Source organism: Physella acuta, unplaced genomic scaffold, assembly GCF_028476545.2.
Source record: "Physella acuta isolate Inbredline_101_S28 unplaced genomic scaffold, ASM2847654v3 ptg000275l, whole genome shotgun sequence".
In the NCBI taxonomy this organism is placed as follows: domain Eukaryota; kingdom Metazoa; phylum Mollusca; class Gastropoda; family Physidae; genus Physella; species Physella acuta.
Genome location: NW_026731794.1, coordinates 79,312 through 107,233, shown reverse-complemented (window position 1 = coordinate 107,233; position 27,922 = coordinate 79,312). Strand labels below are relative to the sequence as shown.

General features: G+C 44.8%; 3 protein-coding genes across 8 annotated transcripts in view; all 3 read left to right on the top strand.

Annotated features, from left to right (window-relative positions):
• Window positions 1-108: 108 nt before the first annotated feature.
• LOC131939324 (uncharacterized) lies at window positions 109-12,230 on the top strand. 2 transcript variants are annotated; one of them, XM_059297552.1, is made up of 6 exons: window positions 109-205; window positions 6,805-7,685; window positions 8,108-8,287; window positions 9,131-9,224; window positions 9,632-9,742; window positions 10,861-12,230. In XM_059297552.1, the coding sequence occupies exons 2-6, from the start codon at window positions 6,875-6,877 to the stop codon at window positions 10,940-10,942; spliced, it is 1,278 nt and encodes a 425-aa protein (XP_059153535.1). In that variant the 5' UTR covers window positions 109-205; window positions 6,805-6,874; the 3' UTR covers window positions 10,943-12,230. The 2 variants fall into 2 exon arrangements, with proteins under 2 accessions (XP_059153535.1, XP_059153534.1); XM_059297551.1 differs by having other exon boundaries at window positions 109-260.
• A 4,503-nt stretch (window positions 12,231-16,733) lies between these two features.
• LOC131939348 (cysteine-rich neurotrophic factor) lies at window positions 16,734-19,377 on the top strand. Of its 3 annotated transcripts, none has more exons than XM_059297619.1 (3): window positions 16,734-16,790; window positions 17,159-17,309; window positions 18,999-19,377. In XM_059297619.1, the coding sequence occupies exons 2-3, from the start codon at window positions 17,177-17,179 to the stop codon at window positions 19,193-19,195; spliced, it is 330 nt and encodes a 109-aa protein (XP_059153602.1). In that variant the 5' UTR covers window positions 16,734-16,790; window positions 17,159-17,176; the 3' UTR covers window positions 19,196-19,377. The 3 variants fall into 3 exon arrangements, with proteins under 3 accessions (XP_059153602.1, XP_059153605.1, XP_059153603.1); XM_059297622.1 differs by having other exon boundaries at window positions 16,774-16,790; window positions 17,144-17,309; XM_059297620.1 differs by lacking the exon at window positions 16,734-16,790 and having other exon boundaries at window positions 17,131-17,309.
• Window positions 19,378-24,914: 5,537 nt separating this feature from the next.
• LOC131939342 (complement C3) overlaps window positions 24,915-27,922 on the top strand; it is a 71,816-nt gene continuing 68,808 nt past the window's right edge. Inside the window, exons 1-2 of one of the 3 annotated variants that reach the window (XM_059297599.1) lie at window positions 24,915-25,014; window positions 25,671-25,785. In XM_059297599.1, coding sequence (XP_059153582.1) covers window positions 25,706-25,785 — 80 coding nt within the window. In that variant the 5' untranslated portion in view covers window positions 24,915-25,014; window positions 25,671-25,705. Of the gene's footprint in view, window positions 25,015-25,627; window positions 25,786-27,922 lie in introns of those variants that run through there. The other 2 variants (XM_059297600.1, XM_059297601.1) reach the window with 2 other exon arrangements.

The following is a 27,922-nucleotide window of genomic DNA, read 5'->3' as shown; positions in this document are numbered from 1 at the left end:
ACGAGAAAGTAAAAAGAAATCTGTGTGCGCACCCAAGATTGCGCACGACAGTTATGTCTTAGAGCGCACCAGGTGGGTCTGGTGTTGAGCGCGTGTCTCAGGCCGACAGCACCACAGCACACCCAGAGCATGTTGTCAGATGACAAGTTTGATGCAGGTCGTTCTGACAAGTTTTTTAGTGGCAAAAATAAAACCGCAAAAAAATGTGAACAAAAATGTCGTGTTTAGTTAAGTCCTTAGCTATCGCAATCTAGATCCAGGTGATTTATTTAGTTCCTAGAAACTAGAAAGCTGTTCAGACCAGATGAACTGCAATCTTAACCAAACTAGGGCGACATCTAACACCCTCAGACCCCGCCCCCTCATCTGCCCCCACTAGTATTACTTTTTGACATTTTTCTACGGGGGGGGGGGGGGGGGAGCTTGAATCTTTTTAGGGCAGCGGACACTGGTTGTAGCTGATATTTTATATATAAAATTTATTTCATTCGGGGAGGGGGGAGGGGGGAGGGGGGTTGGGCACTGTCCCCCCCCTCCCCCCGATGTGTTGAGATGGTGGAAAGTTCTGGTCCCCAACGACCTTAGCGAAACGCTAATTTCCTCGCAGTTTAGTACCGGCGACCCCCAGACGCCCAACGCCCAACACCCAGACGCCCAACACCCAACACCCAGACGCCCAACACCCAGACGCCCAACACCCAGACGCCCAACACCCAGACGCCCAACACCCAGACGACCAACACCCAGACGACCAACACCCAGACGCCCAACACCCAGACGCCCAACACCCAGACGCCCGATCCCTTAACACCCCTACCAACCCACCCTGCCACCAAATGCTAAGCCGCAATGATTTGAAACAATGAGTTGACCTCTGTCGTGATAGAGGTCAAGGTCAGGGTAAGTATGGTGCGAAGGATATTAATAGAAACATTTTACGCGGGGACCTTGACCTTCAATTTAAGGCCAGATAATTCCTTAAATGGGAACAACTGACATGGCTCCACGTTCTGAGTTAAGTTTGTTGTGTGTACAAAACACTTTAATCCTAATCCTAACTACACTCTCTCCCAATCTCCTGTCTCCCAATCTCCTGTCTCCCAATCTCCTGTCTCCCAATCTCCTGTCTCCCAATCTCCTGTCTCCCAATCTCCTGTCTCCCAATCTCCTGTCTCCCAATCTCCCAATCTCCTGTCTCCCAATCTCCTGTCTCCAAATCTCCTGTCTCCCAATCTCCTGTCTCACAATCTCCTGTCTCCCAATCTCCTGTCTCCCAATCTCCGAATCTCCTGTCTCCCAATCTCATGTCTCCCAATCTCCTGTCTTCCAATCTCCTGTCTTCCAATCTCCTGTCTCCCAATCTCCTGTCTCCCAATCTCCTGTCTCCCAATCTCCTGTCTCCCAATCTCCTGTCTCACAATCTCCTGTCTCACAATCTCCTGTCTCCCAATCTCCTGTCTCCCAATCTCCTGTCTCCCAATCTCCTGTCTCCCAATCTCCCAATCTCCTGTCTCCCAATCTCCTGTCTCCCAATCTCCTGTCTCCCAATCTCCTGTCTCCCAATCTCCTGTCTCCCAATCTCCTGTCTCACAATCTCCTGTCTTACAATCTCCTGTCTCCCAATATCCTGTCTCCCAATCACCTGTCTCCCAATCTCCCAATCTCCTGTCTCCCAATCTCCTGTCTCCCAATCTCCCAATCTCCTGTCTTCCAATCTCCTGTCTCCCAATCTCCTGTCTCCCAATCTCCTGTCTCCCAATCTCCTTTCTTCCAATCTCCTGTCTCCCAATCTCCTGTCTCCCAATCTCCTGTCTCCCAATCTCCTGTCTCCCAATCTCCTGTCTCCCAATCTTCTGTCTCCCAATCTCCTGTCTCCCAATCTCCCAATCTCCTGTCTCCTGTCTCCCAATCTTCTGTCTCCCAATCTTCTGTCTCCCAATCTCCTGTCTCCCAATCTCCTGTCTCCCAATCTCCTGTCTCCCAATATCCCAATCTCCTGTCACCCAATCTCCTGTCTCCCAATCTCCTGTCTCCCAATCTCCTGTCTCCCAATCTTCTGTCTCCCAATCTCCTGTCTCCTAATCTCCTTTCTTCCAATCTCCTGTCTCCCAACCTCCTGTCTCCCAATCTCCTGTCTCCCAATCTCCTGTCTCCCAATCTCCTGTCTCCCAATCTCCTGTCTCCCAATCTCCTTTCTTCCAATCTCCTGTCTCCCAATCTCCTGTCTCCCAATCTCCTGTCTCCAAATCTCCTGTCTCCCAATCTCCTGTTTCCCAATCTCCTGTCTCCCAATCTCCAAATCTCCTGTCTCCCAATCTCCTGTCTCCCAATCTCCTGTCTCCCAATCTCCTGTCTCACAATCTCCTGTCCCCCAATCTCCTTTCTTCCAATCCCCTGTCTCCCAATCTCCTTTCTTCCAATCTCCTTTCTCCCAATCTCCTTTCTTCCAATCTCCTGTCTCCCAATCTTCTGTCCCCCAATCTCCCAATCTTCTGTCTCCCAATCTCTTTTCTTCCAATCTCCTGTCTCCCAATCTCCTGTCTCCCAATCTCCTGTCTCCCAATCTCCTGTCTCCCAATCTCTTGTCTCCCAATCTCCCAATCTCCTGTCTTCCAATCTCCTGTCTCCCAATCTCCTGTCTCCCAATCTCCTGTCTCCCAATCTCCTGTCTCCCAATCTCCTGTCTCCCAATATCCCAATCTCCTGTCACCCAATCTCCTGTCTCCTAATCTCCTGTCTCCCAATCTCCTGTCTCCCAATCTTCTGTCTCCCAATCTCCTGTCTCCCAATCTCCTTTCTTCTAATCTCCTGTCTCCCAACCTCCTGTCTCCCAATCTCCTGTCTCCCAATCTCCTGTCTCCCAATCTCCTGTCTCCCAACCTCCTGTCTCCCAATCTCCTGGCTCCCAATCTCCTTTCTTCCAATCTTCTGTCTCCCAATCTCCTGTCTCCCAATCTCCTGTCTCCCAATCTCCTTTCTTCCAATCTCCTGTCTCCCAATCTCCTGTCTCCCAATCTCCTGTCTCCCAATCTTCTGTCCCCCAATCTCCCAATCTCCTGTCTCCCAATCTCCTTTCTTCCAATCTCCTGTCTCCCAATCTCCTGTCTCCCAATCAACTGTCTCCCAATCTTCTGTCTCCCAATCTCCTTTCTTCCAATCTCCTGTCTCCCAATCTCCTGTCTCATAATCTTCTGTCTTCCAATCTCCTTTCTTCCAATCTCCTGTCTCCCAATCTCCTGTCTCCCAATCTTCTGTCTCCCAATCTCCTGTCTCCCAATCTCCTTTCTTCCAATCTCCTGTCTCCCAACCTCCTGTCTCCCAATCTCCTGTCTCCCAATCTTCTGTCTCCCAATCTCCTGTCTCCCAATCTCCTGTCTCCCAACCTCCTGTCTCCCAATCTCCTGTCTCCCAATCTCCCAATCTCCTTTCTTCAAATCTCCTGTCTCCCAATCTCCTGTCTCCCAATCTCCTGTCTCCCAATCTTCTCTCCCCCAATCTCCCAATCTTCTGTCTCCCAATCTCCTTTCTTCCAATCTCCTGTCTCCCAATCTCCTGTCTCCCAATCTCCTGTCTCCCAATCTCCTGTCTCCCAATCTCCTGTCTCCCAATCTCCCAATCTCCTGTCTCCCAATCTCCCAATCTCCTGTCTCCCAATCTCCTGTCTCCCAATCTCCTGTCTCCCAATCTCCTGTCTCACAATCTCCTGTCTCCCAATCTCCTGTCTCCCAATCTCCTGTCTCCCAATCTCCTATCTCCCAATCTCCTGTCTCCCAATCTCCTGTCTCCCAACCTCCTGTCTCCCAATCTCCTGTCTCCCAATCTCCTGTCTCCCAATCTCCTGTCTCCCAATCTCCTGTCTCCCAATCTCCTGTCTCCCAATCTCCCAATCTCCTGTCTTCCAATCTCCTGTCTCCCAATCTTCTGTCTCCCAATCTCCTGTCTCCCAATCTACTGTCTCCCAATCTCCTGTCTCCCAATCTCCTGTCTCCCAATATCCCAATCTCCTGTCACCCAATCTCCTGTCTCCCAATCTCCTGTCTCCCAATCTCCTGTCTCCCAATCTTCTGTCTCCCAATCTCCTGTCTCCCAATCTCCTTTCTTCCAATCTCCTGTCTCCCAATCTCCTGTCTCCCAATCTCCTGTCTCCCAATCTCCTGTCTCCCAACCTCCTGTCTCCCAATCTCCTGTCTCCCAATCTCCTTTCTTCCAATCTCCTGTCTCATAATCTCCTGTCTCCCAATCTCCTGTCTCCCAATCTCCTGTCTCCCAATCTCCTTTCTTCCAATCTCCTGTCTCCCAACCTCCTGTCTCCCAATCTCCTGTCTCCCAATCTTCTGTCTCCCAATCTCCTGTCTCCCAATCTCCTCTCCCAACCTCCTGTCTCCCAATCTCCTGTCTCCCAATCTCCCAATCTCCTTTCTTCCAATCTCCTGTCTCCCAATCTCCTGTCTCCCAATCTCCTGTCTCCCAATCTTCTGTCCCCCAATCTCCCAATCTTCTGTCTCCCAATCTCCTTTCTTCCAATCTCCTGTCTCCCAATCTCCTGTCTCCCAATCTCCTGTCTCCCAATCTCCTGTCTCCCAATCTCCTTTCTTCCAATCTCCTGTCTCCCAATCTCCTGTCTCCCAATCTCCTGTCTCCCAATCTTCTGTCCCCCAATCTCCCAATCTTCTGTCTCCCAATCTCCTTTCTTCCAATCTCCGGTCTCCCAATCTCCTGTCTCCCAATCTCCTGTCTCCCAATCTCCTGTCTCCCAATCTCCTGTCTCCCAATCTCCTTTCTTCCAATCTCCTGTCTCCCAACCTCCTGTCTCCCAATCTCCTGTCTCCCAAACTTCTGTCTCCCAATCTCCTGTCTCCCAATCTCCTCTCCCAACCTCCTGTCTCCCAATCTCCTGTCTCCCAATCTCCCAATCTCCTTTCTTCCAATCTCCTGTCTCCCAATCTCCTGTCTCCCAATCTCCTGTCTCCCAATCTCCTGTCTCCCAATCTTCTGTCTCCCAATCTTCTGTCTCCCAATCTTCTGTCTCCCAATCTCCTTTCTTCCAATCTCCTGTCTCCCAATCTCCTGTCTCCCAATCTCCCAATCTCCTGTCTCCCAATCTCCTGTCTCCCAATCTCCCAATCTCCTGTCTCCCAATCTCCTGTCTCCCAATCTCCCAATCTCCTGTCTCACAATCTCCTGTCTCCCAATCTCCTGTCTCCCAATCTCCTGTCTCCCAATCTCCCAATCTCCTGTCTGACAATCTCCTGTCTCCCAATCTCCTTTTTTCCAATCTCCTCTCTCCCAATCTCCTGTCTCACAATCTCCCAATCTCCTGTCTCCCAATCTCCTGTCTCCCAATCTCCTGTCTCCCAATCTCCTGTCTCCCAATCTCCTGTCTCACAATCTCCTGTCTCCCAATCTCCTGTCTCCCAATCTCCTGTCTCCCAATCTCCTATCTCCCAATCTCCTGTCTCCCAATCTCCTGTCTCCCAATCTCCTGTCTCCCAATCTCCTGTCTCCCAATCTCCTGTCTCACAATCTCCTGTCTTACAATCTCCTGTCTCCCAATATCCTGTCTCCCAATCACCTGTCTCCCAATCTCCCAATCTCCTGTCTCCCAATCTCCTGTCTCCCAATCTCCCAATCTCCTGTCCCAATCTCCTGTCTCCCAATCTCCCAATCTCCTGTCTCACAATCTCCTGTCTCCCAATCTCCTGTCTCCCAATCTCCTGTCTCCCAATCTCCTGTCTCCCAATCTCCTGTCTCCCAATCTCCTTTCTTCCAATCTCCTGTCTCCCAATCTCCTGTCTCCCAATCTCCTGTCTCCCAATCTTCTGTCCCCCAATCTCCCAATCTTCTGTCTCCCAATCTCCTTTCTTCCAATCTCCGGTCTCCCAATCTCCTGTCTCCCAATCTCCTGTCTCCCAATCTCCTGTCTCCCAATCTCCTGTCTCCCAATCTCCTTTCTTCCAATCTCCTGTCTCCCAACCTCCTGTCTCCCAATCTCCTGTCTCCCAAACTTCTGTCTCCCAATCTCCTGTCTCCCAATCTCCTCTCCCAACCTCCTGTCTCCCAATCTCCTGTCTCCCAATCTCCCAATCTCCTTTCTTCCAATCTCCTGTCTCCCAATCTCCTGTCTCCCAATCTCCTGTCTCCCAATCTCCTGTCTCCCAATCTCCTTTCTTCCAATCTCCTGTCTCCCAATCTCCTGTCTCCCAATCTCCCAATCTCCTGTCTCCCAATCTCCTGTCTCCCAATCTCCCAATCTCCTGTCTCCCAATCTCCTGTCTCCCAATCTCCCAATCTCCTGTCTCACAATCTCCTGTCTCCCAATCTCCTGTCTCCCAATCTCCTGTCTCCCAATCTCCCAATCTCCTGTCTGACAATCTCCTGTCTCCCAATCTCCTTTTTTCCAATCTCCTCTCTCCCAATCTCCTGTCTCACAATCTCCCAATCTCCTGTCTCCCAATCTCCTGTCTCCCAATCTCCCGATCTCCTGTCTCCCAATCTCCTGTCTCCCAATCTCCTGTCTCCCAATCTCCTGTCTCCCAATCTCCTGGCTCCCAATCTCCTTTCTCCCAATCTCCTGTCTCCCAATCTCCTGTCTCCCAATCTCCTGTCTCCCAATCTCCCAATCTCCTGTCTCCCAATCTCCTGGCTCCCAATCTCCTGTCTCCCTGTCTCCCAATCTCCTGTCTCCCAATCTCCTGTCTCCCAATCTCCTGTCTCCCAATCTTCTGTCTCACAATCTCCTGTCTCCCAATCTCCTGTCTCACAATCTCTCAATGATGTTGAACACGTTGTAAAAATGTCCCACAGTTTGACACAGACGAGCATCTATATATAGGCTTGATCGGATCACGTGACTTGTGTGTGCTTGACACGTGACATGCCTCGAAAAAAAGCCGGAACCCGGCTGCCGGTTGACGACATATCAGTGTCGGACATCGAGAAAGATCTGAGCTACGTCAAGTCTCCTGTGGGGGAGGGGGGCGTCCTGCCCCCTGAGCGCCCCTACGGGTGGTCCGACGATGTGGAGTATAACGCCGAAGCAGCACCGCCCCCTGTGGCTCATGAGAAATTCGGGGAGGAGCTAGAAGACAACACTGGCCCTGATTGGCTGGAGGACACTAACGGCCTTGACCTACATAAAAACGGTGTCAAGGAAGTTACCCAAGGTCGAACTCTCTCACCCTACGTAGTACCAAAAGTAAAATCTCCACTTCTTGCTGACGACGCCCCTAGACTGAAACCCGCCTTGTCCAGACACGGGACGCCCCGGCCGCCCCGCCCCCCGCAAGACGCGGAGTTCGAGGAGCTTAAGTCTGTGGCCTCGAGGTTACAGGACAGCGAGGACGAGACTCTCCGAGACTTTGCCGGGAGCCCGGCAGGCAACAGGACGGAGGAGCTTCAGGCCATGCTGGGACAGCTACGTCAGCACCAGACCCTGCAGGAGACCATCCAGACTGGGAAGCAACCCATCCTGGAGAAATATGGCCAGGACCTCGATACGAGAGGGAAGCCAAACGAGTTTGAGAATGGATATAAATTTGGGCCTGAGAAATCAGACACGGCCCTAGGTGGCCAGATCAAGACGGCCTACATCACCCACAGAACGTATACAGCGACCACCGTCAGACCCTCGACCCCAGGGGACGACGGCAGCTTCAGGAGGAAAGGCAAGAGGAAAACCACGGTCGGTAAGTGGGCTCGTGGTCCAGTGCAGGGTAGGGGAAGCAGAGACGATGCACTGCATTTGACATGTTACCATAGATCTCATATCTTCTACTGTCTGTGTGTTGATGGCATCTGTTTGTTGATGTCATCTGTTGATGTCATCTGTGTGTTGATGTCATCTGTGTGTTGATGTCATCTGTTTTTTATGTCATCTGTTGATGTCATGTTTGTTGATGTCATCTGTGTGTTGATGTCATCTGTTTGTTGATGTCATCTGTTTGTTGATGTCATCTGTTTTTTGATGTCATCTGTTGATGTCATGTTTGTTGATGTCATCTGTGTGTTGATGTCATCTGTTTGTTGATGTCATCTGTTTGTTGATGTCTTCTACTGTTCTTCACTCAGTAGACCCATACACGGAATGACCTTGACCTTCCTGTTTCAGCCAGCTCCCAGCAGACGATGAGCCCCGCCTACGACCTCGACAACGAGGCCCTGGCGCAGGTTGTAGGTGAAGCAGAGTCGCACAAATCCAACAGCAGCGTGTACAGCATCGTGGAGGAGGGTCGGGACAAGATTGACGTACCACTGTCTGGGACTAGCACTTGGCACACCATCATACACGGTAGGTCATCCAACACACGTCATACGACATACGTCATCCAATACACGTCATCCAACATACGTCATCCGACATACGTCATCCGACATACGTCATCCGACATACGTCACACGTCATCCAACACACGTCATCCGACATACGTCATCCGACATACGTCACACGTCATCCAATACACGTCATCCAACATACGTCATCCGACATACGTCATCCGACATACGTCATCCGACATACGTCATCCGACACACGTCATCCGACATACGTCATCCGACATACGTCATCCGACACACGTCATCCGACATACGTCATCCGACATACGTCATCCGACATATGTCATCCGACACACGTCATCCGACATACGTCATCCGACACACGTCATCCGACATACGTCATCCGACATACGTCATCCGACACACGTCATCCGACATACGTCATCCGACATATGTCATCCGACACACGTCATCCGACATACGTCATCCGACACACGTCATCCGACATACGTCATCCGACATACGTCATCCGACACATGTCATCCGACATACGTCATCCGACATACGTCATCCGACACGCGTCATCCGACATACGTCATCCGACATACGTCATCCGACACGCGTCATCCGACATACGTCATCTAACACACGTCATCCGACATATATCATACATCATCCAACACGTCATACGACATACCTCATCCGACATACGTTATCCAACACAAGTCAAGTCATCCGATACGCACTATCCAATACCCGTCATCAGATTCGTCATCCAACACATCACCCAAACCGTCACGCAGCATGTCACCCAACATGTCATACGACAAACGTCACGCCAAACATTTGTGTTGTCTAGGTCGAGCTGACCTTATCGTGGCAGGTGCAGTGATTGCAGGTGTGGGGCTCCTGATCATCATCATGTCAATCATCCACCTGTTTGTTAGGCGCAGGTAACTCACGCAGCTCGACACTTGCTTCCTCCACTCACTTCTCTCCCTAGTTCTCCCTCAGTTCTCCCCTCAGTTCCCCCCTCAGTTCTCCCCTCAGTTCTCCCCTCAGTTCTCCCCTCAGTACTCACCTAAGTTCTCCCCTCAGTTCTCCCCTCAGTTCTCCCCTCAGTTCTCCCCTCAGTTCTCCCCTCAGTACTCACCTCAGTTCTCCCCTCAGTTCTCCCCTCAGTTCTCCCCTCAGTTCTCCCCTCAGTTCTCCCCTCAGTTCTCCCCTCAGTTCCCCCTCAGTTCCCCCTTAATTTATCCCTTTCTTGTTAATATATTTTATTTCCTACCCTTAAGTATTACTAATCCTTATATTTTGTTATTTACCCCCCCCCCCCCCCTTACCTCCCCCACCCACCCAGCCGCGCCAGAGACCGAGACCTAAACCAGAATCAGCGCTACCGACGGCTGGGGACAGCAGACGAACGCGCCGTCTTAAAGAAATCGAAACACTCATCGGCGCTCTTTGACATGTAAGTCACGAGGCTGGGGTCCTGGGTTCGAAACTTTCCAAGCAAATTTCCCAGATGGCCAAATATGACCCAGATGGCCAGATATGTCATATGGGTGGTGCCAGAGTTAGTCCGCGCCTACACCCCCCCCCCCCCATTGCTGAGCCCACAACTCCCCTCTCCGCACCTCTCCCCTCCTGGATGCCACCCTCTCACTTAACTGTCCCACCCTCCAGTTGACCTTAATCCCACCTTTGTGTGACCCTAATACCCTACCTGTCTGACCACTATAACCCCACCTGTCTGACCCCTATAACCCCCCACCTGTCTGACCCCACAACCCCCACCTGTCTGACCCCTATAACCCTACCTGTCTGACCTCTATAACCCTACCTGTCTGACCCCTATGACCCCCACCTGTCTGACCCCTATAACCCCCACCTGTCTGACCCCTATAACCCCCACCTGTCTGACCCCTATAACCCTACCTGTCTGACCTCTATAACCCTACCTGTCTGACCCCTATGACCCCCACCTGTCTGACCCCTATAACCCCACCTGTCTGACCCCTATAACCCCCACCTGTCTGACCCCTATAACCCCCACCTGTCTGACCCCTATAACCCCCACCTGTCTGACCCCTATAACCCCCACCTGTCTGACCCCTATAACCCCCACCTGTCTGACCCCTATGACCCCCACCTGTCTGACCCCTATAACCCCCACCTGTCTGACCCCTAATACCCCACCTGTCTGACCCCACAACCCCCACCTGTCTGACCCCTAATACCCCACCTGTCTGACCCCACAACCCCCACCTGTCTGACCCCTAATACCCCACCTGTCTGACCCCACAACCCTCACCTGTCTGACCCCTAATACCCCACCTGTCTGACCCCTATAACCCCTACCTGTCTGACCCCTATAGCCCCCACCTGTCTGACCCCTAATACCCCACCTGTCTGACCCCTATAACCCCCACCTGTCTGACCCCCACAACCCCCACCTGTCTGACCCCTATAACCCCCACCTGTCTGACCCCACAACCCCCACCTGTCTGACCCCTATGACCCCCACCTGTCTGACCCCTATAACCCCCACCTGTCTGACCCCTATAACCCCCACCTGTCTGACCCCAGGTCGTCAGATGACGAGACCGACGCTGAAGACGATGACGAGGAAGACACGCTCTACATCCGGGGAAAGCGGAGCAAGAAATGACGTCACACGATCAGTGGGCGGTTAGCGGGGGAAATTCACAGGAAAAAAGTCACAGGAAAAAAGTCATAGGAAAAAAGTCACAGGAAAAAAGTCACAGGAAAAAAGTCACAGCCAAAAATTCACAGGAAAAAAGTCACAGGAAAAAAGTCACAGCAAAAAGTCATAAACATGGTCTAAAATTATTTGGATAACTTGTTCAGTCTTGTAAAACTTTTAGAATTTATAAATTTGGGGGGTGTTTTTAAGTAACAAATTTATAAACTTTGAAAAACATTATAATAGTAATCTGTTTACTTCTTAATATAATAATAAGTTAAATAACATAAGATCATTTACACAACAGCCGCAAATTTTGTTACATATTTATTTCAATACCCGCTAGAAAAACAATTATAATTGTGCTTTGCTATGAACAATTGTAGATATGCCCATTGTGTCAGTAGCTTGGCCATCCGGAGCATCCAACTTACAGAAGCAGCTAAAATAGATCTCAATAGATCTCAATCAACTTATTGATCATTTAATTGCTAAATTTAAAGCAAAAAAAAAAAAAACATCTAAATAAATCCTGAGCAATTTTTTTAACAAAATGGGTTTGGTTAGTGGCGACACAAGGGTTTGGTTAGTGGCGACACAAGGGTTTGGTTAGTGGCGTCACAAGGTCGGATGTTCCCCAGTGCGTTTACTAAAAGTGTCACCCTATTATCCTAAAAACATTTTGCATTTTCGGTGGTGTGTTACCCCTCTCTCACTAATATTTTATTATTTTAGCTGGATAGTTTTGACAGTAAATTCTACAATGTTTTGTCAAAGTGTCAGGCATAATTGTTGTCATCAGATGCGTACAGCACCCCTGCCCCGCCTTGTGACGCTACTGTGTTTGGTTACTCACAAAATTAATGAATTCACTGGAAGCTTGTATTACTTTTTACAAAACTACGGGGTAGTAGCAGTAATAATAATATAGTATAAATACATAATCAGGACGTATAGAATACAAAATGTACAGAGTATTTATATTATGTAAAACTATCGTAAGTAGCAGTTAATTTCTTCATTTCACTCCATTGTAGCCTAACAGCTGACAAAGGGGCCCACTAATATTTTTTTTCGTGGCCCAAAAAATCCTAGCTACGCCACATTCTGAGCAGGCGTAATGTTTTGTTTCTTGTGTGTTTGGTTGAGTCATTTGGGATTATCTAACCGAAGTGTCTTTTCTATGTTCATATGTAAATCTAATATATGCTAGATTTTTGTGCCAAAATAAAATAAACTTTGTGTTATCATTCGGTGCTTTGCTTGTTGTTGAACTTGTTGGGAGTAAACACCAGCCATCTTGAATCTAGTCACGTGAGTTGGGTCAAGGCTGAGGTGACGTGTTTTAGGTTAGTCTATCAACATTGACTTGACGTGAAATTAATGCAGAGGCGTAGCGACCCTTCCCGGCGCCCGGGGACAAACTTTTCGATTTGCACCCCCCTCCTCAAGATTTCGATTTGCACCCCCCCCCCCCCTCAAACTTTCGATTTGCACCCCTTTCAACCTTTTCCAACCCATTTTGGCGCCCCCTAAGGTCGGCGCCCGGGGACATATGTCCCGCCTCCCCCCCGCTATGCTACTGAATTAATGATGACCATCCTTCCAATAATTTCCAGCCAATTAATCCCCGTGTAATTAAAGATGATCACCCTGCTCGTAAAGCCATGAGTTTAGTTCACGACTGGATGTCCTCCTCTGGCTAGAAGATCTTGTAGGAAAGATGTTTACATTCAGTAGCAACAAATAAATCCCAATAGCTAGAAGATCTTGTAGGAAAGAAGTTTAAATTCGGTAGCAACAAATAAATCCCAATGGCTAGAAGATCTTGTAGGAATGAAGTTTACATTCAGTAGCAACAAATAAATCCCAATAGCTAGAAGATCTTGTAGGAAAGAAGTTTACATTCAGTAGCAACAAATAAATCCCAATAGCTAGAAGATCTTGTAGGAAAGAAGTTTACATTCAGTAGCAACAAATAAATCCCAATAGCTAGAAGATCTTGTAGGAAAGAAGTTTAAATTCGGTAGCAACAAACAGATCCCAATGGCTAGAAGATCTTGTAGGAAAGAAGTTTACATTCAGTAGCAACAAATAAATCCCAATAGCTAGAAGATCTTGTAGGAAAGAAGTTTACATTCGGTAGCAACAAATAAATCCCAATGGCTAGAAGATCTTGTAGGAAAGAAGTTTACATTCAGTAGCAACAAATAAATCCCAATAGCTAGAAGATCTTGTAGGAAAGAAGTTTACATTCAGTAGCAACAAATAAATCCCAATAGCTAGAAGATCTTGTAGGAAAGAAGTTTAAATTCGGTAGCAACAAACAGATCCCAATGGCTAGAAGATCTTGTAGGAAAGAAGTTTACATTCTGTAGCAACAAATAAATCCCAATAGCTAGAAGATCTTGTAGGAAAGAAGTTTACATTCGGTAGCAACAAATAATTCCCAGTGGCTAGAAGATCTTGTAGGAAAGAAGTTTACATTCAGTAGCAACAAATAAATCCCAATAGCTAGAAGATCTTGTAGGAAAGAAGTTTACATTCGGTAGCAACAAATAAATCCCAATGGCTAGAAGATCTTGTAGGAATGAAGTTTACATTCAGTAGCAACAAACAGATCCCAATAGCTAGAAGATCTTGTAGGAAAGAAGTTTACATTCAGTAGCAACAAACAGATCCCAATAGCTAGAAGATCTTGTAGGAATGAAGTTTACATTCAGTAGCAACAAACAGATCCCAATAGCTAGAAGATCTTGTAGGAAAGAAGTTTACATTCAGTAGCAACAAACAGATCCCAATAGCTAGAAGATCTTGTAGGAAAGAAGTTTACATTCAGTAGCAACAAATAAATCCCAATGGCTAGAAGATCTTGTAGGAAAGAAGTTTACATTCAGTAGCAACAAATAAATCCCAATGGCTAGAAGATCTTGTAGGAAAGAAGTTTAAATTCGGTAGCAACAGATCCCAATTGCTGGCTACCTAGATTCATAAAAAATCTCTTCACCATCATGTCTGCGGATAGAGGAGTGGAAAGTAAGGGTGAGGCTAATAATCGTCCTTCACTAGCTACTGATTGTGTTTTAAAGCAAAATATTTTCAGTCGCAGCATTGGTAGTGTCGAATTCACAAATTATGAATAACTGAAAAATGGGAATATATCTCTATATATAATTCTCTTCATGGGGACCATGCGAGACACCACGTAAACGCACGCCGTTACTCCCCCGCTCTCTATGCATATAGCTACCACCCCCACCATTCTTGTGAGCTAAGGTTCACCCCGAATGTTTACAATCGTAGAATGAAAGGGAGGGTAGTGTCGAATTTCACTAAGTATGAAGTACTGAAAAGTAGAAAACAAAACAAACTAGATCTAAATAGCGGCGTATGCTACGCCGCGGGTCAGCTCGTTATTCATAAAAGATTGTAATCGAGTTTCAGAGAAACCAAAGATATGGAAAGGATTGTTGGAATTGTTTAAAATTCTTAGAACTTCATGGTGTTTATTAAATATGTGGAAAATATTTAAATGGCCCAATTTTAGCCCACTTTGTGAGGGCCAGGATGATGAAAATAGACAATACATAAAGAAAATAAAATATCAATGATAAGAGGTATTTAAAAATCAATGTTAACAGAATCAGTATAACTATCTTACAATTTCACACCCAATTAGACAAACACTCGCTGCTCTTCACACTTACTTACTGTCCGGTTTACATGTTAACAATGGATGATACCATTCGAAAACAGTTTCTTCCAGGCATATATATATATATATATATATATATATATATATATATATATATATATATGTATGTATATATATATATATATATATAAATATATATATATATACAGAGGCGTAGCGAGGGGGGATGGGCGGGGGGGGGGGGGGGGCGGACCGCACCCGGTGACACCATTTAGTGGGGTGACACCAAGCAAAAAATAACAAATTATATAGAGAAAAACTTGAGGGGGGTGCAAATCGAAAGTTTGAGGGGGTGGGGGTTGCAAATCGAAAATTTGAAAGTTTGTCCCCGGGAAGGGTCGCTACGCCTCTGGGGGGTGACACCATTAAGTGCCGCACCGGGTGACACCCGACCTCGCTACGCCACTATATATATATATATATATATATATATATATATATATATATATATATATATATATATATATATATATATATATATATATATATATATATGATGACGGATATAAAACTTTTCATATAGAGCTTGTAAGATTGGGAAAACTTGATTATTTTGAATTAATTGGGTCATAAAAATGTTATTTTAAACACATAACATTTTTTTCTCATTAAAGTATTTTTTTCTTAATAAAAAAAATGGACAAAGTATCCAACAGTGCAAGAAACCCATCATGACGAAAAACAAGAAATGTGATTTTTTACGGCGCATATCCCCTTAAAACTAGAGACTAATAAATTCCGGCGCTAGGTTGATAGTGTTGTCTTTTTCCCTAAACCGAAACCAAAATCACCACCTCAACTTTAACCGGCAACGTTTCCTACTTTTGGCCGCTGGTGGGGGGGGGGGGGGGCGGATTAAGTTTTCCGGGGTAGGGGTGCTGACACTGGTAAAGCATATATTTTCTATATAGATTGCATTTCGTTCGGGGGGGGGGGGGGGAGAAGCTACCTATTAATAATTGTTACAATCAATGTGATGTTAATGTTTTGAAAAAGCGTATTTATTTCATTTAGCTGTAACGGTACTGGATTTAACATTGTATTTATTTCATTTAGCTGTAACGGTACTGGATTTAACATTGTATTTATTTCATTTAGCTGTAACGGTACTGGATTTAACATTGTATTTATTTCATTTAGCTGTAACGGTACCGGATTTAACTTTGTATTTATTTCATTTAGCTGTAACGGTACTGGATTTAACATTGTATTTATTTCATTTAGCTGTAACGGTACTGGATTTAACATTGTATTTATTTCATTTAGCTGTAACGGTACTGGATTTAACATTGTATTTATTTCATTTAGCTGTAACGGTACTGGATTTAACATTGTATTTATTTCATTTAGCTGTAACGGTACTGGATTCAACTTTGTATTTATTTCATTTAGCTGTAACGGTACTGGATTTAACATTGTATTTATTTCATTTAGCTGTAACGGTACTGAATTTAACATTGTATTTATTTCATTTAGCTGTAACGGTACCGGATTTAACATTGTATTTATTTCATTTAGCTGTAACGGTACTGGATTTAACATTGTATTTATTTCATTTAGCTGTAACGGTACTGGATTCAACTTTGTATTTATTTCATTTAGCTGTAACGGTACTGGATTTAACATTGTATTTAGTTAACTGATTAGAAATTGTACACAGAAAACAGAATCATCCCGACCTTTGGGTGTAGCCTTCAGTAGCGATCTATCCATTTGAATAATTGACCCCATATTTGTATTTCAATTTTTGTTTCACTAAAAAGAACCTGATAAGACCCCCCCCCCATAATCTATTAGGCTTTTAAGGATCGCCCTAACATATGGTATTTTAAAATAAGCAAATTGCTCCGCTAAAGGGTACCTTATAATTATATTTTATTACATTTAATTACATCTCGTTTCATCTTTGTAATGACGTCACATTTTCTACTGATGGTTCTCTTTGTCACGTGTCGACATAATTGGCGGGTAATTTAAGGGTAGATAATCTTCATTAATTAGAGTGGTGTTAATTAGTGCTAGCCAATATAAAACATAAGCCAAAAACAGAAAGAGATGTTTTCAGCTCCAACTTAGTTGTTGCTGTGGTCTTGTGAGGTGAGGTTTTCTACTGGGTAGGACAAATGTCAGACAGGACAAATGTCAGACAGGACAAATGTCAGGCAGGACAAATGTCAGACAGGACAAATGTCAGACAGGACAAATGACAGGACACAATGTCAGACAGGGCAAATGTCAGACAGGACAAATGTCAGACAGGACAAATGACAGGACACAATGTCAGACAGGACAAATGTCAGACAGGACATAATGTCAGACATGACAAATGTCAGACAGGACAAATGTCAGACAGGACACAATGTCAGACATGACATCTGATGTTGGAATGTCATCTCATGTATCCGGCCCAACTAAACAAGCGTTGTTTACCCAAGTCACGTGATCTACAGTATTGCTACCACCAGGTTGACGGGTTGCCCAAGATGCTGCAGCTGGTTGTCCACGTGTCCGTTCTCCTGACCTTGACCCTGGCCGCCAGTGACCCCCGGGCCGCCATCTGTAGCCGCTACTGCCAGCCCTGGCAGGAGCAGGAGTCGGTCTGTCTGGCAGGGAGAGGTAGGTCATTTTTTGTTCACGGCATGGAGAGGTAGGTAATTTTTTGGTTCACGGCAGGCAGAGGTAGGTCATTTTCTGTTCACGGCATGGAGAGGTAGGTCATTTTTTGTTCACCGCAGGCAGAGGTAGGTCATTTTTTGTTCACGGCATGGAGAGGTAGGTCATTTTTTGTTCACGGCAGGCAGAGGTAGGTCATTTTTTGTTCACGGCAGGCAGAGTTAGGTCATTTTTTGTTCACGGCAGGGAGGGTATGTCATTTTTTGGTTCACGGCAGGGAGGGTAGGTCATTTTTTGGTTCACGGCAGGCAGAGGTAGGTCATTTTTTGGTTCACGGCAGGGAGGGTAGGTCATTTTTTGGTTCACGGCAGGCAGAGGTAGGTCATTTTTTGTTCACGGCAGGCAGAGGTAGGTCATTTTTTGTTCACGGCAGGGAGGGTAGGTCATTTTTTGTTCACGGCAGGGAGGGTAGGTCATTTTTTGTTCACCGCAGGCAGAGGTAGGTCATTTTTTGTTCACGGCATGGAGAGGTAGGTCATTTTTTGTTCACGGCAGGCAGAGGTAGGTCATTTTTTGTTCACGGCAGGGAGGGTAGGTCATTTTTTGTTCACCGCAGGCAGAGGTAGGTCATTTTTTGTTCACGGCATGGAGAGGTAGGTAATTTTTTGTTCACCGCAGGCAGAGGTAGGTCATTTTTTGTTCACGGCAAGGGGGATGGGGGATAGGTTACGATTTTGGGGAACAGGGCATTTCCCCCCTGTCAATTACCCCCCGGATATTTCCCCCCCCCCCGACATTACCCCCCAGAGTAATTACCCCCCCCTGTCAATTACCCCCCTGTCAATTACCCCCCACCCAGTAGGACATTACCCCCCCCCCCGGACAGGGTTAGAGTTAGGGTTAGGGTTAGGGCTAGGTTTAGGGTTAGGTTTAGGGCTAGGGCTAGGGCTAGGGCTAGGGTTAGGGTTAGGGTTAGGGTTAGGGTTAGGGTTAGGGTTAGGGTTAGGGTTAGGTTTTAGGGCTAGGGTTAGGGTTAGGGTTAGGGCTAGGGCTAGGTTTAGGGTTAGGGTTAGGGTTAGGGTTAGGGTTAGGGTTAGGGTTAGGTTTAGGTTTAGGGCTAGGGCTAGGGCTAGGGCTAGGGCTAGGTTTAGGTTTAGGTTTAGGTTTAGGTTTAGGTTTAGGTTTAGGTTTAGGTTTAGGTTTAGGTTTAGGTTTAGGTTTAGGGTTAGGGTTAGGGTTAGGGTTAGGGCTAGGGTTAGGGTTAGGGCTAGTTTTAGGGTTAAGGTTGTGTCTAGCTTTGGTTTTGGTTATGTGTGGAGTTTTAGGCTAAGGTGGATGCTTAGGTTTTGGTCTTTTTCTTAAGGTTTGGATTAAAGTAGTATATAGGTATAAAATTCTAGTTAGAGTTAGGATTTTAACTTGAGAGGGGGGGGGGGGTAATTCCCCGGGGGGGTAATTGACAGGGGGGTAATTGACAGGGGGGTAATTGCTCCGGGGGGTAAATACGGGGGGGAAATGTCCGGGGGGGAAATATCCAGGGGGGTAATGTCCTGTAGCCACGATTTTGATGTCATGATTTTAATGTCAGGATTTTAATGACAGGAATTAATATTTGTCTAACGTAATGTCATAAGTTTCTGAGTTGTGGCCACCTGCCGACATTGACTAAAGTAATACTAATTCTAAAAATAGATTGCTTCGGGCAGACGAGCGAGTGGACAGCTGAGACCCGCGCATGCGTGGATGCGTGTTGGCAGATTGGGGCGCCATGTCGTCTGGCGTGCTGGGGCGTCTATGACGCATGCGCAGCTCGATGTGAGGACAGCGCGTGCTTCAACGCCTGCTATGACGAGGAGTTCGACAAGGTCAAGCCAGCACTTCCACAATGACGTCATTACACTAATGGCGGGGATGAAATCGTTCAGCAGAAATTGGAGTCCAGTCTAACCCGCGCTGCTTTATTTACACGCTTTCAACTTAAATGAGAGGTTGTTTTTTTTGGACACATGAAAAACTTTTGAACCAAAGTAAACACATGTAGGTGCATCAATAAAACAGTTTCTGCTTCTTGTTTGGTTTGTGTCATCATGTGATTGGTCGTCCCACGGCTAGTTGTTTGATTGGTTGTCCTACGGCTAGTTGTTTGATTGGTTGTCCTACGGCTAGTTGTTTGATTGGTTGTCCTACGGCTAGTTGTTTGATTGGTTGTCCTACGGCTAGTTGTTTGATTGGTTGTCCTACGGCTAGTTGTTTGATTGGTTGTCCTACGGCTAGTTGTTTGATTGGTTGTCCTACGGCTAGTTGTTTGATTGGTTGTCCTACGGCTAGTTGTTTGATTGGTTGTCCTACGGCTAGTTGTTTGATTGGTTGTCCTACGGCTAGTTGCACAATAAGTCATGGAAGTGGTTGAACGTTTGCCTATATTTCACTTTAAGGCTCATATATTTTTTTCTTCGCAACAGCCTGTATTATTTGCTGTAGTGTAGAACACGGGTTCCCAACCTGGGGGTCGCGAAGGTCTTTCTGGGGGGTCGCCAACTGGTATACTAAACCTTAGTAATTTGAAACATAAATATTTAGAAGAATTTTTTTAATTCGGCTTCATTAACATCACTGGAAATGTAATAGAGAAGAAACAAAGCGCACTGTACAAAGTTGTTCTCAGTCACGAATCTATGAAATCTTCAAAACTAAAACGTCATTTGAGACGAGTCATTCGGAACACACCAAAAAATATATGGAGTTCTTTCGTCGGTAAGAAGCTAGTTGCAAACGCCAGAGACTTGATCGAACAGGAAGTTTTCACCAGAATTAGTGCAAGCATCAAATGATGTCGCGATAGAAAATGCCAAGAAAAAAAAACAATAGGAGAAAATCTCATCAAACGCTGCATGTACGTAAATGTTAAATAACACATTTTTATCAAAATTAAGCTTTCACCATTCTTTGCTTTTCAAGTTGATAAATCAACAGACGTGAATTCTGCTCGCAGTTGCTGGTCTGTGTCTATATTCATGCGGATGATAGCAAAGAAGAGTTGCTCTTTTGTGAAGATAGCAGGGAGAAAATAAATACCTTTTTTGTAACTGGATGATTAAAATGGGTTAAAACGGCTGTGGGGGTTTGTACGGATGGTGCGCCATCTATGTTTAGCTCAAAATCGGGCTTTCAGAAAACAGAAAAGATTTAGCTTCCTAACCACTGCCCTAACCAATCGACATCAAGAGTCCATTGCTAGTATAAGTCGTAAATTATATAAAATCTGGAGCTTCAAAGAACCGAGCAAAAACATTGATATAGATCACGAGATTCTGCTCTTCTACACTACAGTACGCTGGCTGTCAAACGAAATGTTGTAAATTGTGTTTTTGAATTGAAATCTGAAATCAAATTGTTCTTGGAGGTGCAAAAGAAACAAGACTTTTTGGAATACTTAATACGACATAGAGTGGTTGGAGAGAGTATCATACCTAGCAGATATGTTCGAACATCAAGATAAACTTAACCCGAAGCTTCAGGGAAAAATGAAAGAATATAACTTTCCATGATAATCTCGGGGCATTTTTATCAAAGCTGCAAAATCGGTAAAGAAAACAAATCTTGGAAATATTGTAAATTTGAGAAACTCTGCGGTGTGGTAGATGAATCTGATTGTGAGATAATACAATTTTTGAAAGAAGCGATTTCTGGGCATCATGAATCTCTTGAAAACGAACTGCATCGCTATTTCTCTGAGCTGAAAAAAAGAAGAATCTGCATTTACGCATAACCCATTCTCTTCTTCCCTTGATGTTGCCAGCATTCACGATGAATTACAAGATGAATTCTTTGATTTGCAGAATGATTCCGAGTAAGATGAAAAACTGCAGACACAATGTTGGTGTAGTATTCATCATTCATATCAAAACGTAAAATTGATTGACTTTTCGAGAATATATTTTCAACACTATTCTCTGATTAAAAACAATATTAAGATAATTATAACGACATAGGTTGGCGTTAACAACAAAATTTTTTAATTAAAAACTTAACCACGAAGGTTTAGTGAATAGTATGCAATTTTACTCATGCTATTAAAATAGTTATCAAGAGTAGTTCATATTGAAAGTCTACTAGAAAATCTCATTTTAGTGCTTATTAATCCCCATACTAATTTCGGCTTTTTAATTCTATGGGGGTCGCGGGTCACTTACTTTTTATAAAAGGGGGTCGCCACTCGAAAAAGGTTGGGAACCACTGGTGTAGAACAATCACTGCTGTAATAATTTTTTAATTTTTTTTTTTATAAAAGCACTAGTTAATTGTTACTATGTTGTTTTTGTCAGATTTTGGACCCCTAAACAACCTGACTGAGCCCCCCCCCCACCACCCTTGTCTTTCCTTGTGAAAGTCTAGCACAAACAAACACACACACACACACACACAGACACTTAACTGAATGTCACGTGACAAGAAGAAGAAACCCAAACTTTCGATCTATTTATAGTACAGACTGCAGCGAAACCTGCGCCAACTAGGTCAAGGTCAATGAGATTTCCAGGAAACTGAAAGGCTTGTTCCCGCTTTTAGCACCGTTTGAAAACAAAATCAGATGGTAGGGTAGTTAGTGCAGCAGGTAGTGGTAGGGTAGTTAGTGCAGCGGGTAGTGGTAGGGTAGCTAGTGCAGCGGGTAGTGGTAGGGTAGTTAGTGCAGCGGGTAGTGGTAGGGTAGTTAGTGCAGCGGGTAGTGGTAGGGTAGTTAGTGCAGCGGGTAGTGGTAGGGTAGTTAGTGCAGCGGGTAGTGGTAGGGTAGTTAGTGCAGCGGGTAGTGGTAGGGTAGTTAGTGCAGCGGGTAGTGGTAGGGTAGTTAGTGCAGCGGGTAGTGGTAGGGTAGTTAGTGCAGCGGGTAGTGGTAGGGTAGTTAGTGCAGCGGGTAGTGGTAGGGTAGTTAGTGCAGCGGGTAGTGGTAGGGTAGTTAGTGCAGCGGTAGTGGTAGGGTAGTTAGTGCAGCGGGTAGTGGTAGGGTAGTTAGTGCAGCGGGTAGTGGGAGGGTAGTGCAGCCATACGGTAAATGCGAAGGGTGGGGGTGGGGGTGGGGGTGGGGGTGGGGGGTTAGCCCCGTTGTCCTAGTTCGGGTCGTTGTGGTAGAGTCGGTAAAGCTCATGTTTGCTAAACCGAAAAGTCTCGAGTTCGAACCCTCGGGCAGATGAGGCTCGTTAGCTGGTGACAGCCACTCTTCTAGGAGAGACAACTCCAAAATCAAACAACTGTTGCCTTGTAGTTTGTTCTTGTTCGGACAAAGGCTATGGAAGCAAATCCAAAAAGAAAAGCAGGCTGAAATCGGAGTCAATGAGTGGCGCATAACGAGTTGACAGGTATCCTTAATTGTGATGGAGGTGTGGTCGAGCTCATGGTTGATAAATTCGAAAAAAGTCTCGAGTTCAAACCCTCTGGCAGGTAAGGCTCGATCCCTTCCAACATTAAAAATTAAGAACGAAGAAGAAGAAGAAGTCCTAGTTCCACTGGCCCAGAAGGGCGTGGAGGGTCCCTCTCAATTCCCTGGGCGTGGAGGGTCCCTCTCAATCCCCTGGGCGTGGAGGGTCCCTCTCAATCCCCTGGGCGTGGAAGGTCCCTCTCAATCCCCTGGGCGTGGAGGGTCCCTCTCAATCCCCTGGGCGTGGAGGGTCCCTCTCAATCCCCTGGGCGTGGAAGGTCCCTCTCAATCCCCTGGGCGTGGAGGGTCCCTCTCAATCCCCTGGGCGTGGAGGGTCCCTCTCAATCCCCTGGGCGTGGAGGGTCCCTCTCAATCCCCTGGGCGTGGAGGGTCCCTCTCAATCCCCTGGGCGTGGAAGGTCCCTCTCAATCCCCTGGGCGTGGAGGGTCCCTCTCAATCCCCTGGCTGAAATTATACTAACTGTAACAAAAGCAGTGGCGTAGGCAGGGGGGTTAGGGGGTCATAACACCCCCCCCCCCATAGACCCCTCGGTATATATATAAAAAGTATGAGGGGGGTGCAAATCGAAAGTTTGAGGGGGGGGGTGTTAACGGTAAAACTGTATATTTGTACCGTGATAGTAGTAAAACCTGTAAATTCAACCGGTAGGAGGGTCTGTGCCGCTTCTCTACCGGGAATATAGACATATAGTACAACAGTTACTGATATTAAAATAATAACGCTAATAACCTAGAAGGTTATTAATAAATTTATTATAAACTTTGTTTTGCGTATGTGATGTCTTAATTATAAACTTTCATTACACATATAGAGTTTACATAACTTAATAACTTTAGACTTCCAGCGCGTACACTTGCGCTCGCCTTGTCTGTTAAAATAGCAGTTGTGAGTTGAATGATTGGTCCCCGACCTAGGACGCTGTAAATAGAAGGCATGGCCTACTAAATATTGCTAACATAAACAACATAACTAGAGTTACATGTGTAGGATAGAACAATGTTGTGGGCAGTGTTTCTTCCAGACTTTTTTCTCCGGGGGGGGGGGCACTTGAAATCTTCGGGGGGGGGGGGCGGTAAAATTTCTTCGGGGGGGGGGGGGCGGACACTGTTAAAAGTATATATATTTTTATATAAATTATTTAAATTTCATTTCGTTCGGGGGGGGGGGGGAGCGGTAAAAAAATTTCGGGGGGGGGGGGGGGCATAGCCCCCCCCCCCCCCCCCCCGAAGAGATGCCTGGAAGAAACTCTGGTTGTGGGATATAGTAATGAGAGGTTCTCATTAAATACAACTCAAGTTGAGGGAAAATTACAACAATATAGATAATAGTAAAATTACATCAAATGCAAACAATAAAACATATGACACTTAACGTGGGTATTATAGATTTCTAGTTTTTTAAAAATAATCAAATACCTTCTGTTAAGAAGCGATAACTGCTAATTTCTTGGACGCTTATACCCAGGGTGAGGGTTAGCGTGCAGGTGCGCTGAGCAAGGGCAGTGGTCAGGGTAAAAAAGACCGAGTTAATCGGTTACCGGCCCTTTTATCACACCAGCGACGGCCTGTCCCATAAGCCTTTTCGGCCTGGGATGAGTCACAATGTAGATCTAGCGACTGAACAGTCTAACGGGGGGGGGGGGGGGGGTAGAGAGGGGAGGAAGAGGCGGAGCACAGGATGGTGGTAGAATAACATTACCGTCACAAGGGGTGCAAATCAAAAGTTTGAGGGGGGGGGGGTGCAAATCGAAAGTTTGAGGGAGGGGGGTGCAAATCGAAAGTTTGAGGGGGGGGGGGTGCAAATCGAAAGTTTGAGGGGGGGGGGGTGCAGATCGAAAGTTTGAGGGGGGGGGGTGCAAATCGAAAGTTTGTCCCCGGGTAAAAATTGGACCCCCCCCCCCCTTAAGACGAAAACTTTCGAAATGAAGTCTTAAATGCGAAATGTAGGCCTAAATGCGAAATGAAGGCCTAAGGGGGGTCTTCCATAAAATGTTGATCGAGCTAAATTAATATTTCCAAGGAAATCGTTATTTTCTGAAACAAAAATTGTTCATTTAGAAAAGGGGTCTGACTTTTATTGTGACCATGTGAAAGGGGGGGGGGGGTCGTTTCGACTCGTTTATTTAATTTATGACTCCTATTTTGGTAGCTACAAATGTTTTCTTGCTAGTCAGGTTTCTTTTTGACCGATTGGGATTTTCCAATATTGTCTGTAGCAAAGGAGCTAGATCTAGCATTTGGCTCTATGGGATTGATGATCAAATGTGTTTTTTCGGTTTCTGTTTTAAAATTAATTTAGACCTTTATTAATATTTTTGTTTTATTAATAATAGGCCTACTAAAATGATGAATTCCTAAGTGGCCTATGTTACAATTCGGCGTACATATAATATTCTAACCTAGATCTAGATCAATCTAGATCTAGTCACATTTCATTAAAAGTCGTGTGTCAAAGTCAAATTGTGTCAGCATTCGATGTTCTTTTATTAATATAAATAAACAAGAAAAAATAAAAAAATTAGGACAAGTTGTAGAATCTAGAAAATGAGTTCTAGTTCTAGATCTTTATCTAGATCGAACATCGAACATAGATCTAGATCTAGATCTAATTCCAAGAGCTGATTTTGAAACTCGTCAGACAAGCATTTCAAAGCTAATTTATTTGTCAAACACCGGTGGCGTTTACCCAAATATATTAATTTTGGTTTAAGATCTAGGCCTAACTATTAATTGGATGAGCACTCGTCCAACTTTGATAAGAGGGAATGTCAGTGTTAACATAGGTTATGCTGACATTACACTGACATTACGTGGGCCTACAAAAAACACCATAGTATTTTCACTATTTTGTTAATTTATTAAGCATAGCAGATTCTTTATTTTGAACACAATATACTAGGCCTACCATTATTTTTCTTTTCATTTTGATAGAGACGTGTGTGACGCAGCAAAAATTGTAAAAGAAAATGTTCAAGACAATGAGAATGATCTCCAGATTCACCTTACACGCTGTTCTTTTTCTGGCAAGTTTGGACATGAGTTTCGGGTAACAAATATGAAAAAGCTTAGGCATAGGATCTAGATTTAGATCTAGATCTAGAGATCTAGACTATTCTAGACCTAGAAATATAATCTAGATAATATTTTGTAACTTTACATTTAGATCTAGACTAGATCTAGAAATCTAGATCTACTAGATCTAGATCTAGATCTAGTGTATAGAACAGATCTAGATCTAGAGTCTAGAGTGACTAGAGATCTAGATCTAGAGTCTAGATTCTAGATCACTAGACTAGAGTCTAGAAATCTAGATCTAGATCTACTAGATCTAGATCTAGATCTTGTGTATTATTATTATCTAGAATAGAATAGGCCTAGATCCTAGATCTAGACTTCTTACCATTATCATTATCATATTGTAACTGTTAGCCTAACTCATTTCATTAACTCATATCTAGATTCTTGATCTACTAGCTAGATCCTAGCTGCTACTACTAGATCTAGTTAGATCTAGAATCTAGATCTAAAATCTAAACTAATCTAGATCTACCAAGAAAGTAAAAGACATCTTATATTAATTTTATTATATTATATAAGCCCTTGGGGTCATCCGTTCATGACGTCCAGAAAAAATTAGAATTTCAGACCCACCCCCCCCCCCCCCTCATCCACACTAATCCACAAAAATTTAATAGTAATAACTAATAATAGACCTCTCAAAACTTATTACCAATTTACAATTTCAGTAACAATAGTAACATGTATTGTGTTCTTATTTACTGATACGCAGCTTTAATATTTTTAATAATGTTTACTTTTAGGCCTAAATATTAAAAGTAGAATGTAGCTTGTCTAGAGAAAATTGTTTTAAACGTCAAAGTATAAATATAAAAAAATGTCAAAGATTTTCCCCATTACCAACTAAAAAAAACAATGCAAAGTATTAAACCCTTTGTGTGTGTGGGGGGGGGGGGGGGGGGGAGGGTGCTAACACACATTACAATTCTCTATTCTTGTAACAGTATTATTTTCTTCACTTGTTGACTCGTTGAATGTATTTTAATGATTAATATTAGCATTTGTGAGATTAATAAGTCGCAAGGCCTCCTTGGGTTCATTGCTTCTATTTCTGTTTACTAATCGCTCGCTTTCCAAAGAGGTGCTATTTTTAAAATTAGGGTTCGTCAATAAATGATGTCACCCTGGAGGGGCTTGAGGGGGATTTCAGAAAGTGTGACAACACACTTTGCAATAATGTTAGGAACAGAAATAAATCCATACCTTCACGTAGTTAATTTGCTTAAAAACTTCAATGAAAACCAATGGGGGCCTACTCAATGCTGTCCATGCTCAGTAAATATTTTAGAAAAAATGTGCTGTTTTTTTAGTTTTGAGAGTTGTGGTAGGCCGAGGTGTGACATCATTTTGGGTGTTGGGTCCTTGTTTTTAGTGAAGATTATTGACTTTTGGGAGGGAGGGGAGGTAAAAGTCGTTAAACATGTCGACATTACTTATAGATGACCACAGTGTAGGTATAAATCCAGTGCTTTATTTACACGGCCGTCATAATTTTACCTTTTTATCATCATCATCATTCGTTTGTAGTCCCTGGGGAGCAAAGGGCTGCAACCACACATTTCCAGCAGACTCGGTTTTAAATTGGCTATTTTAAATTGTAAGCAATTTCATGTTAAATTTAATGTTGACTGCCAAGTGAACCCGAACACATCCCAACCCCCAGTCCAAACGCGTTGCAAAAGTCGATTTATTTTTGGACCCACCCCCCTCCCCTAAGTGTGTAGGTCATAAATGGATGGGGAGGTACCTAGATAAGGTTGATAGGTGGGGGTGATTGTATAGTCACCCATCTGTGCATCCTCTATAATTTGTCCACAGGACAATCTATGTGTTGACTGTCCCTAGAGAGCCATACTATCCTCTATAATTTGTCCACAGGACAATCTATGTGTTGACTGTCCCTAGAGAGCCATACTATCCTCTATAATTTGTCCACAGGACAATCTATGTGTTGACTGTCCCTAGAGAGCCATACTATCCTCTATAATTTGTCCACAGGACAATCTATGTGTTGACTGTCCCTAGAGAGCCATACTATCCTCTATAATTTGTCCACAGGACAATCTATGTGTTGACTGTCCCTAGAGAGCCATACTATCCTCTAT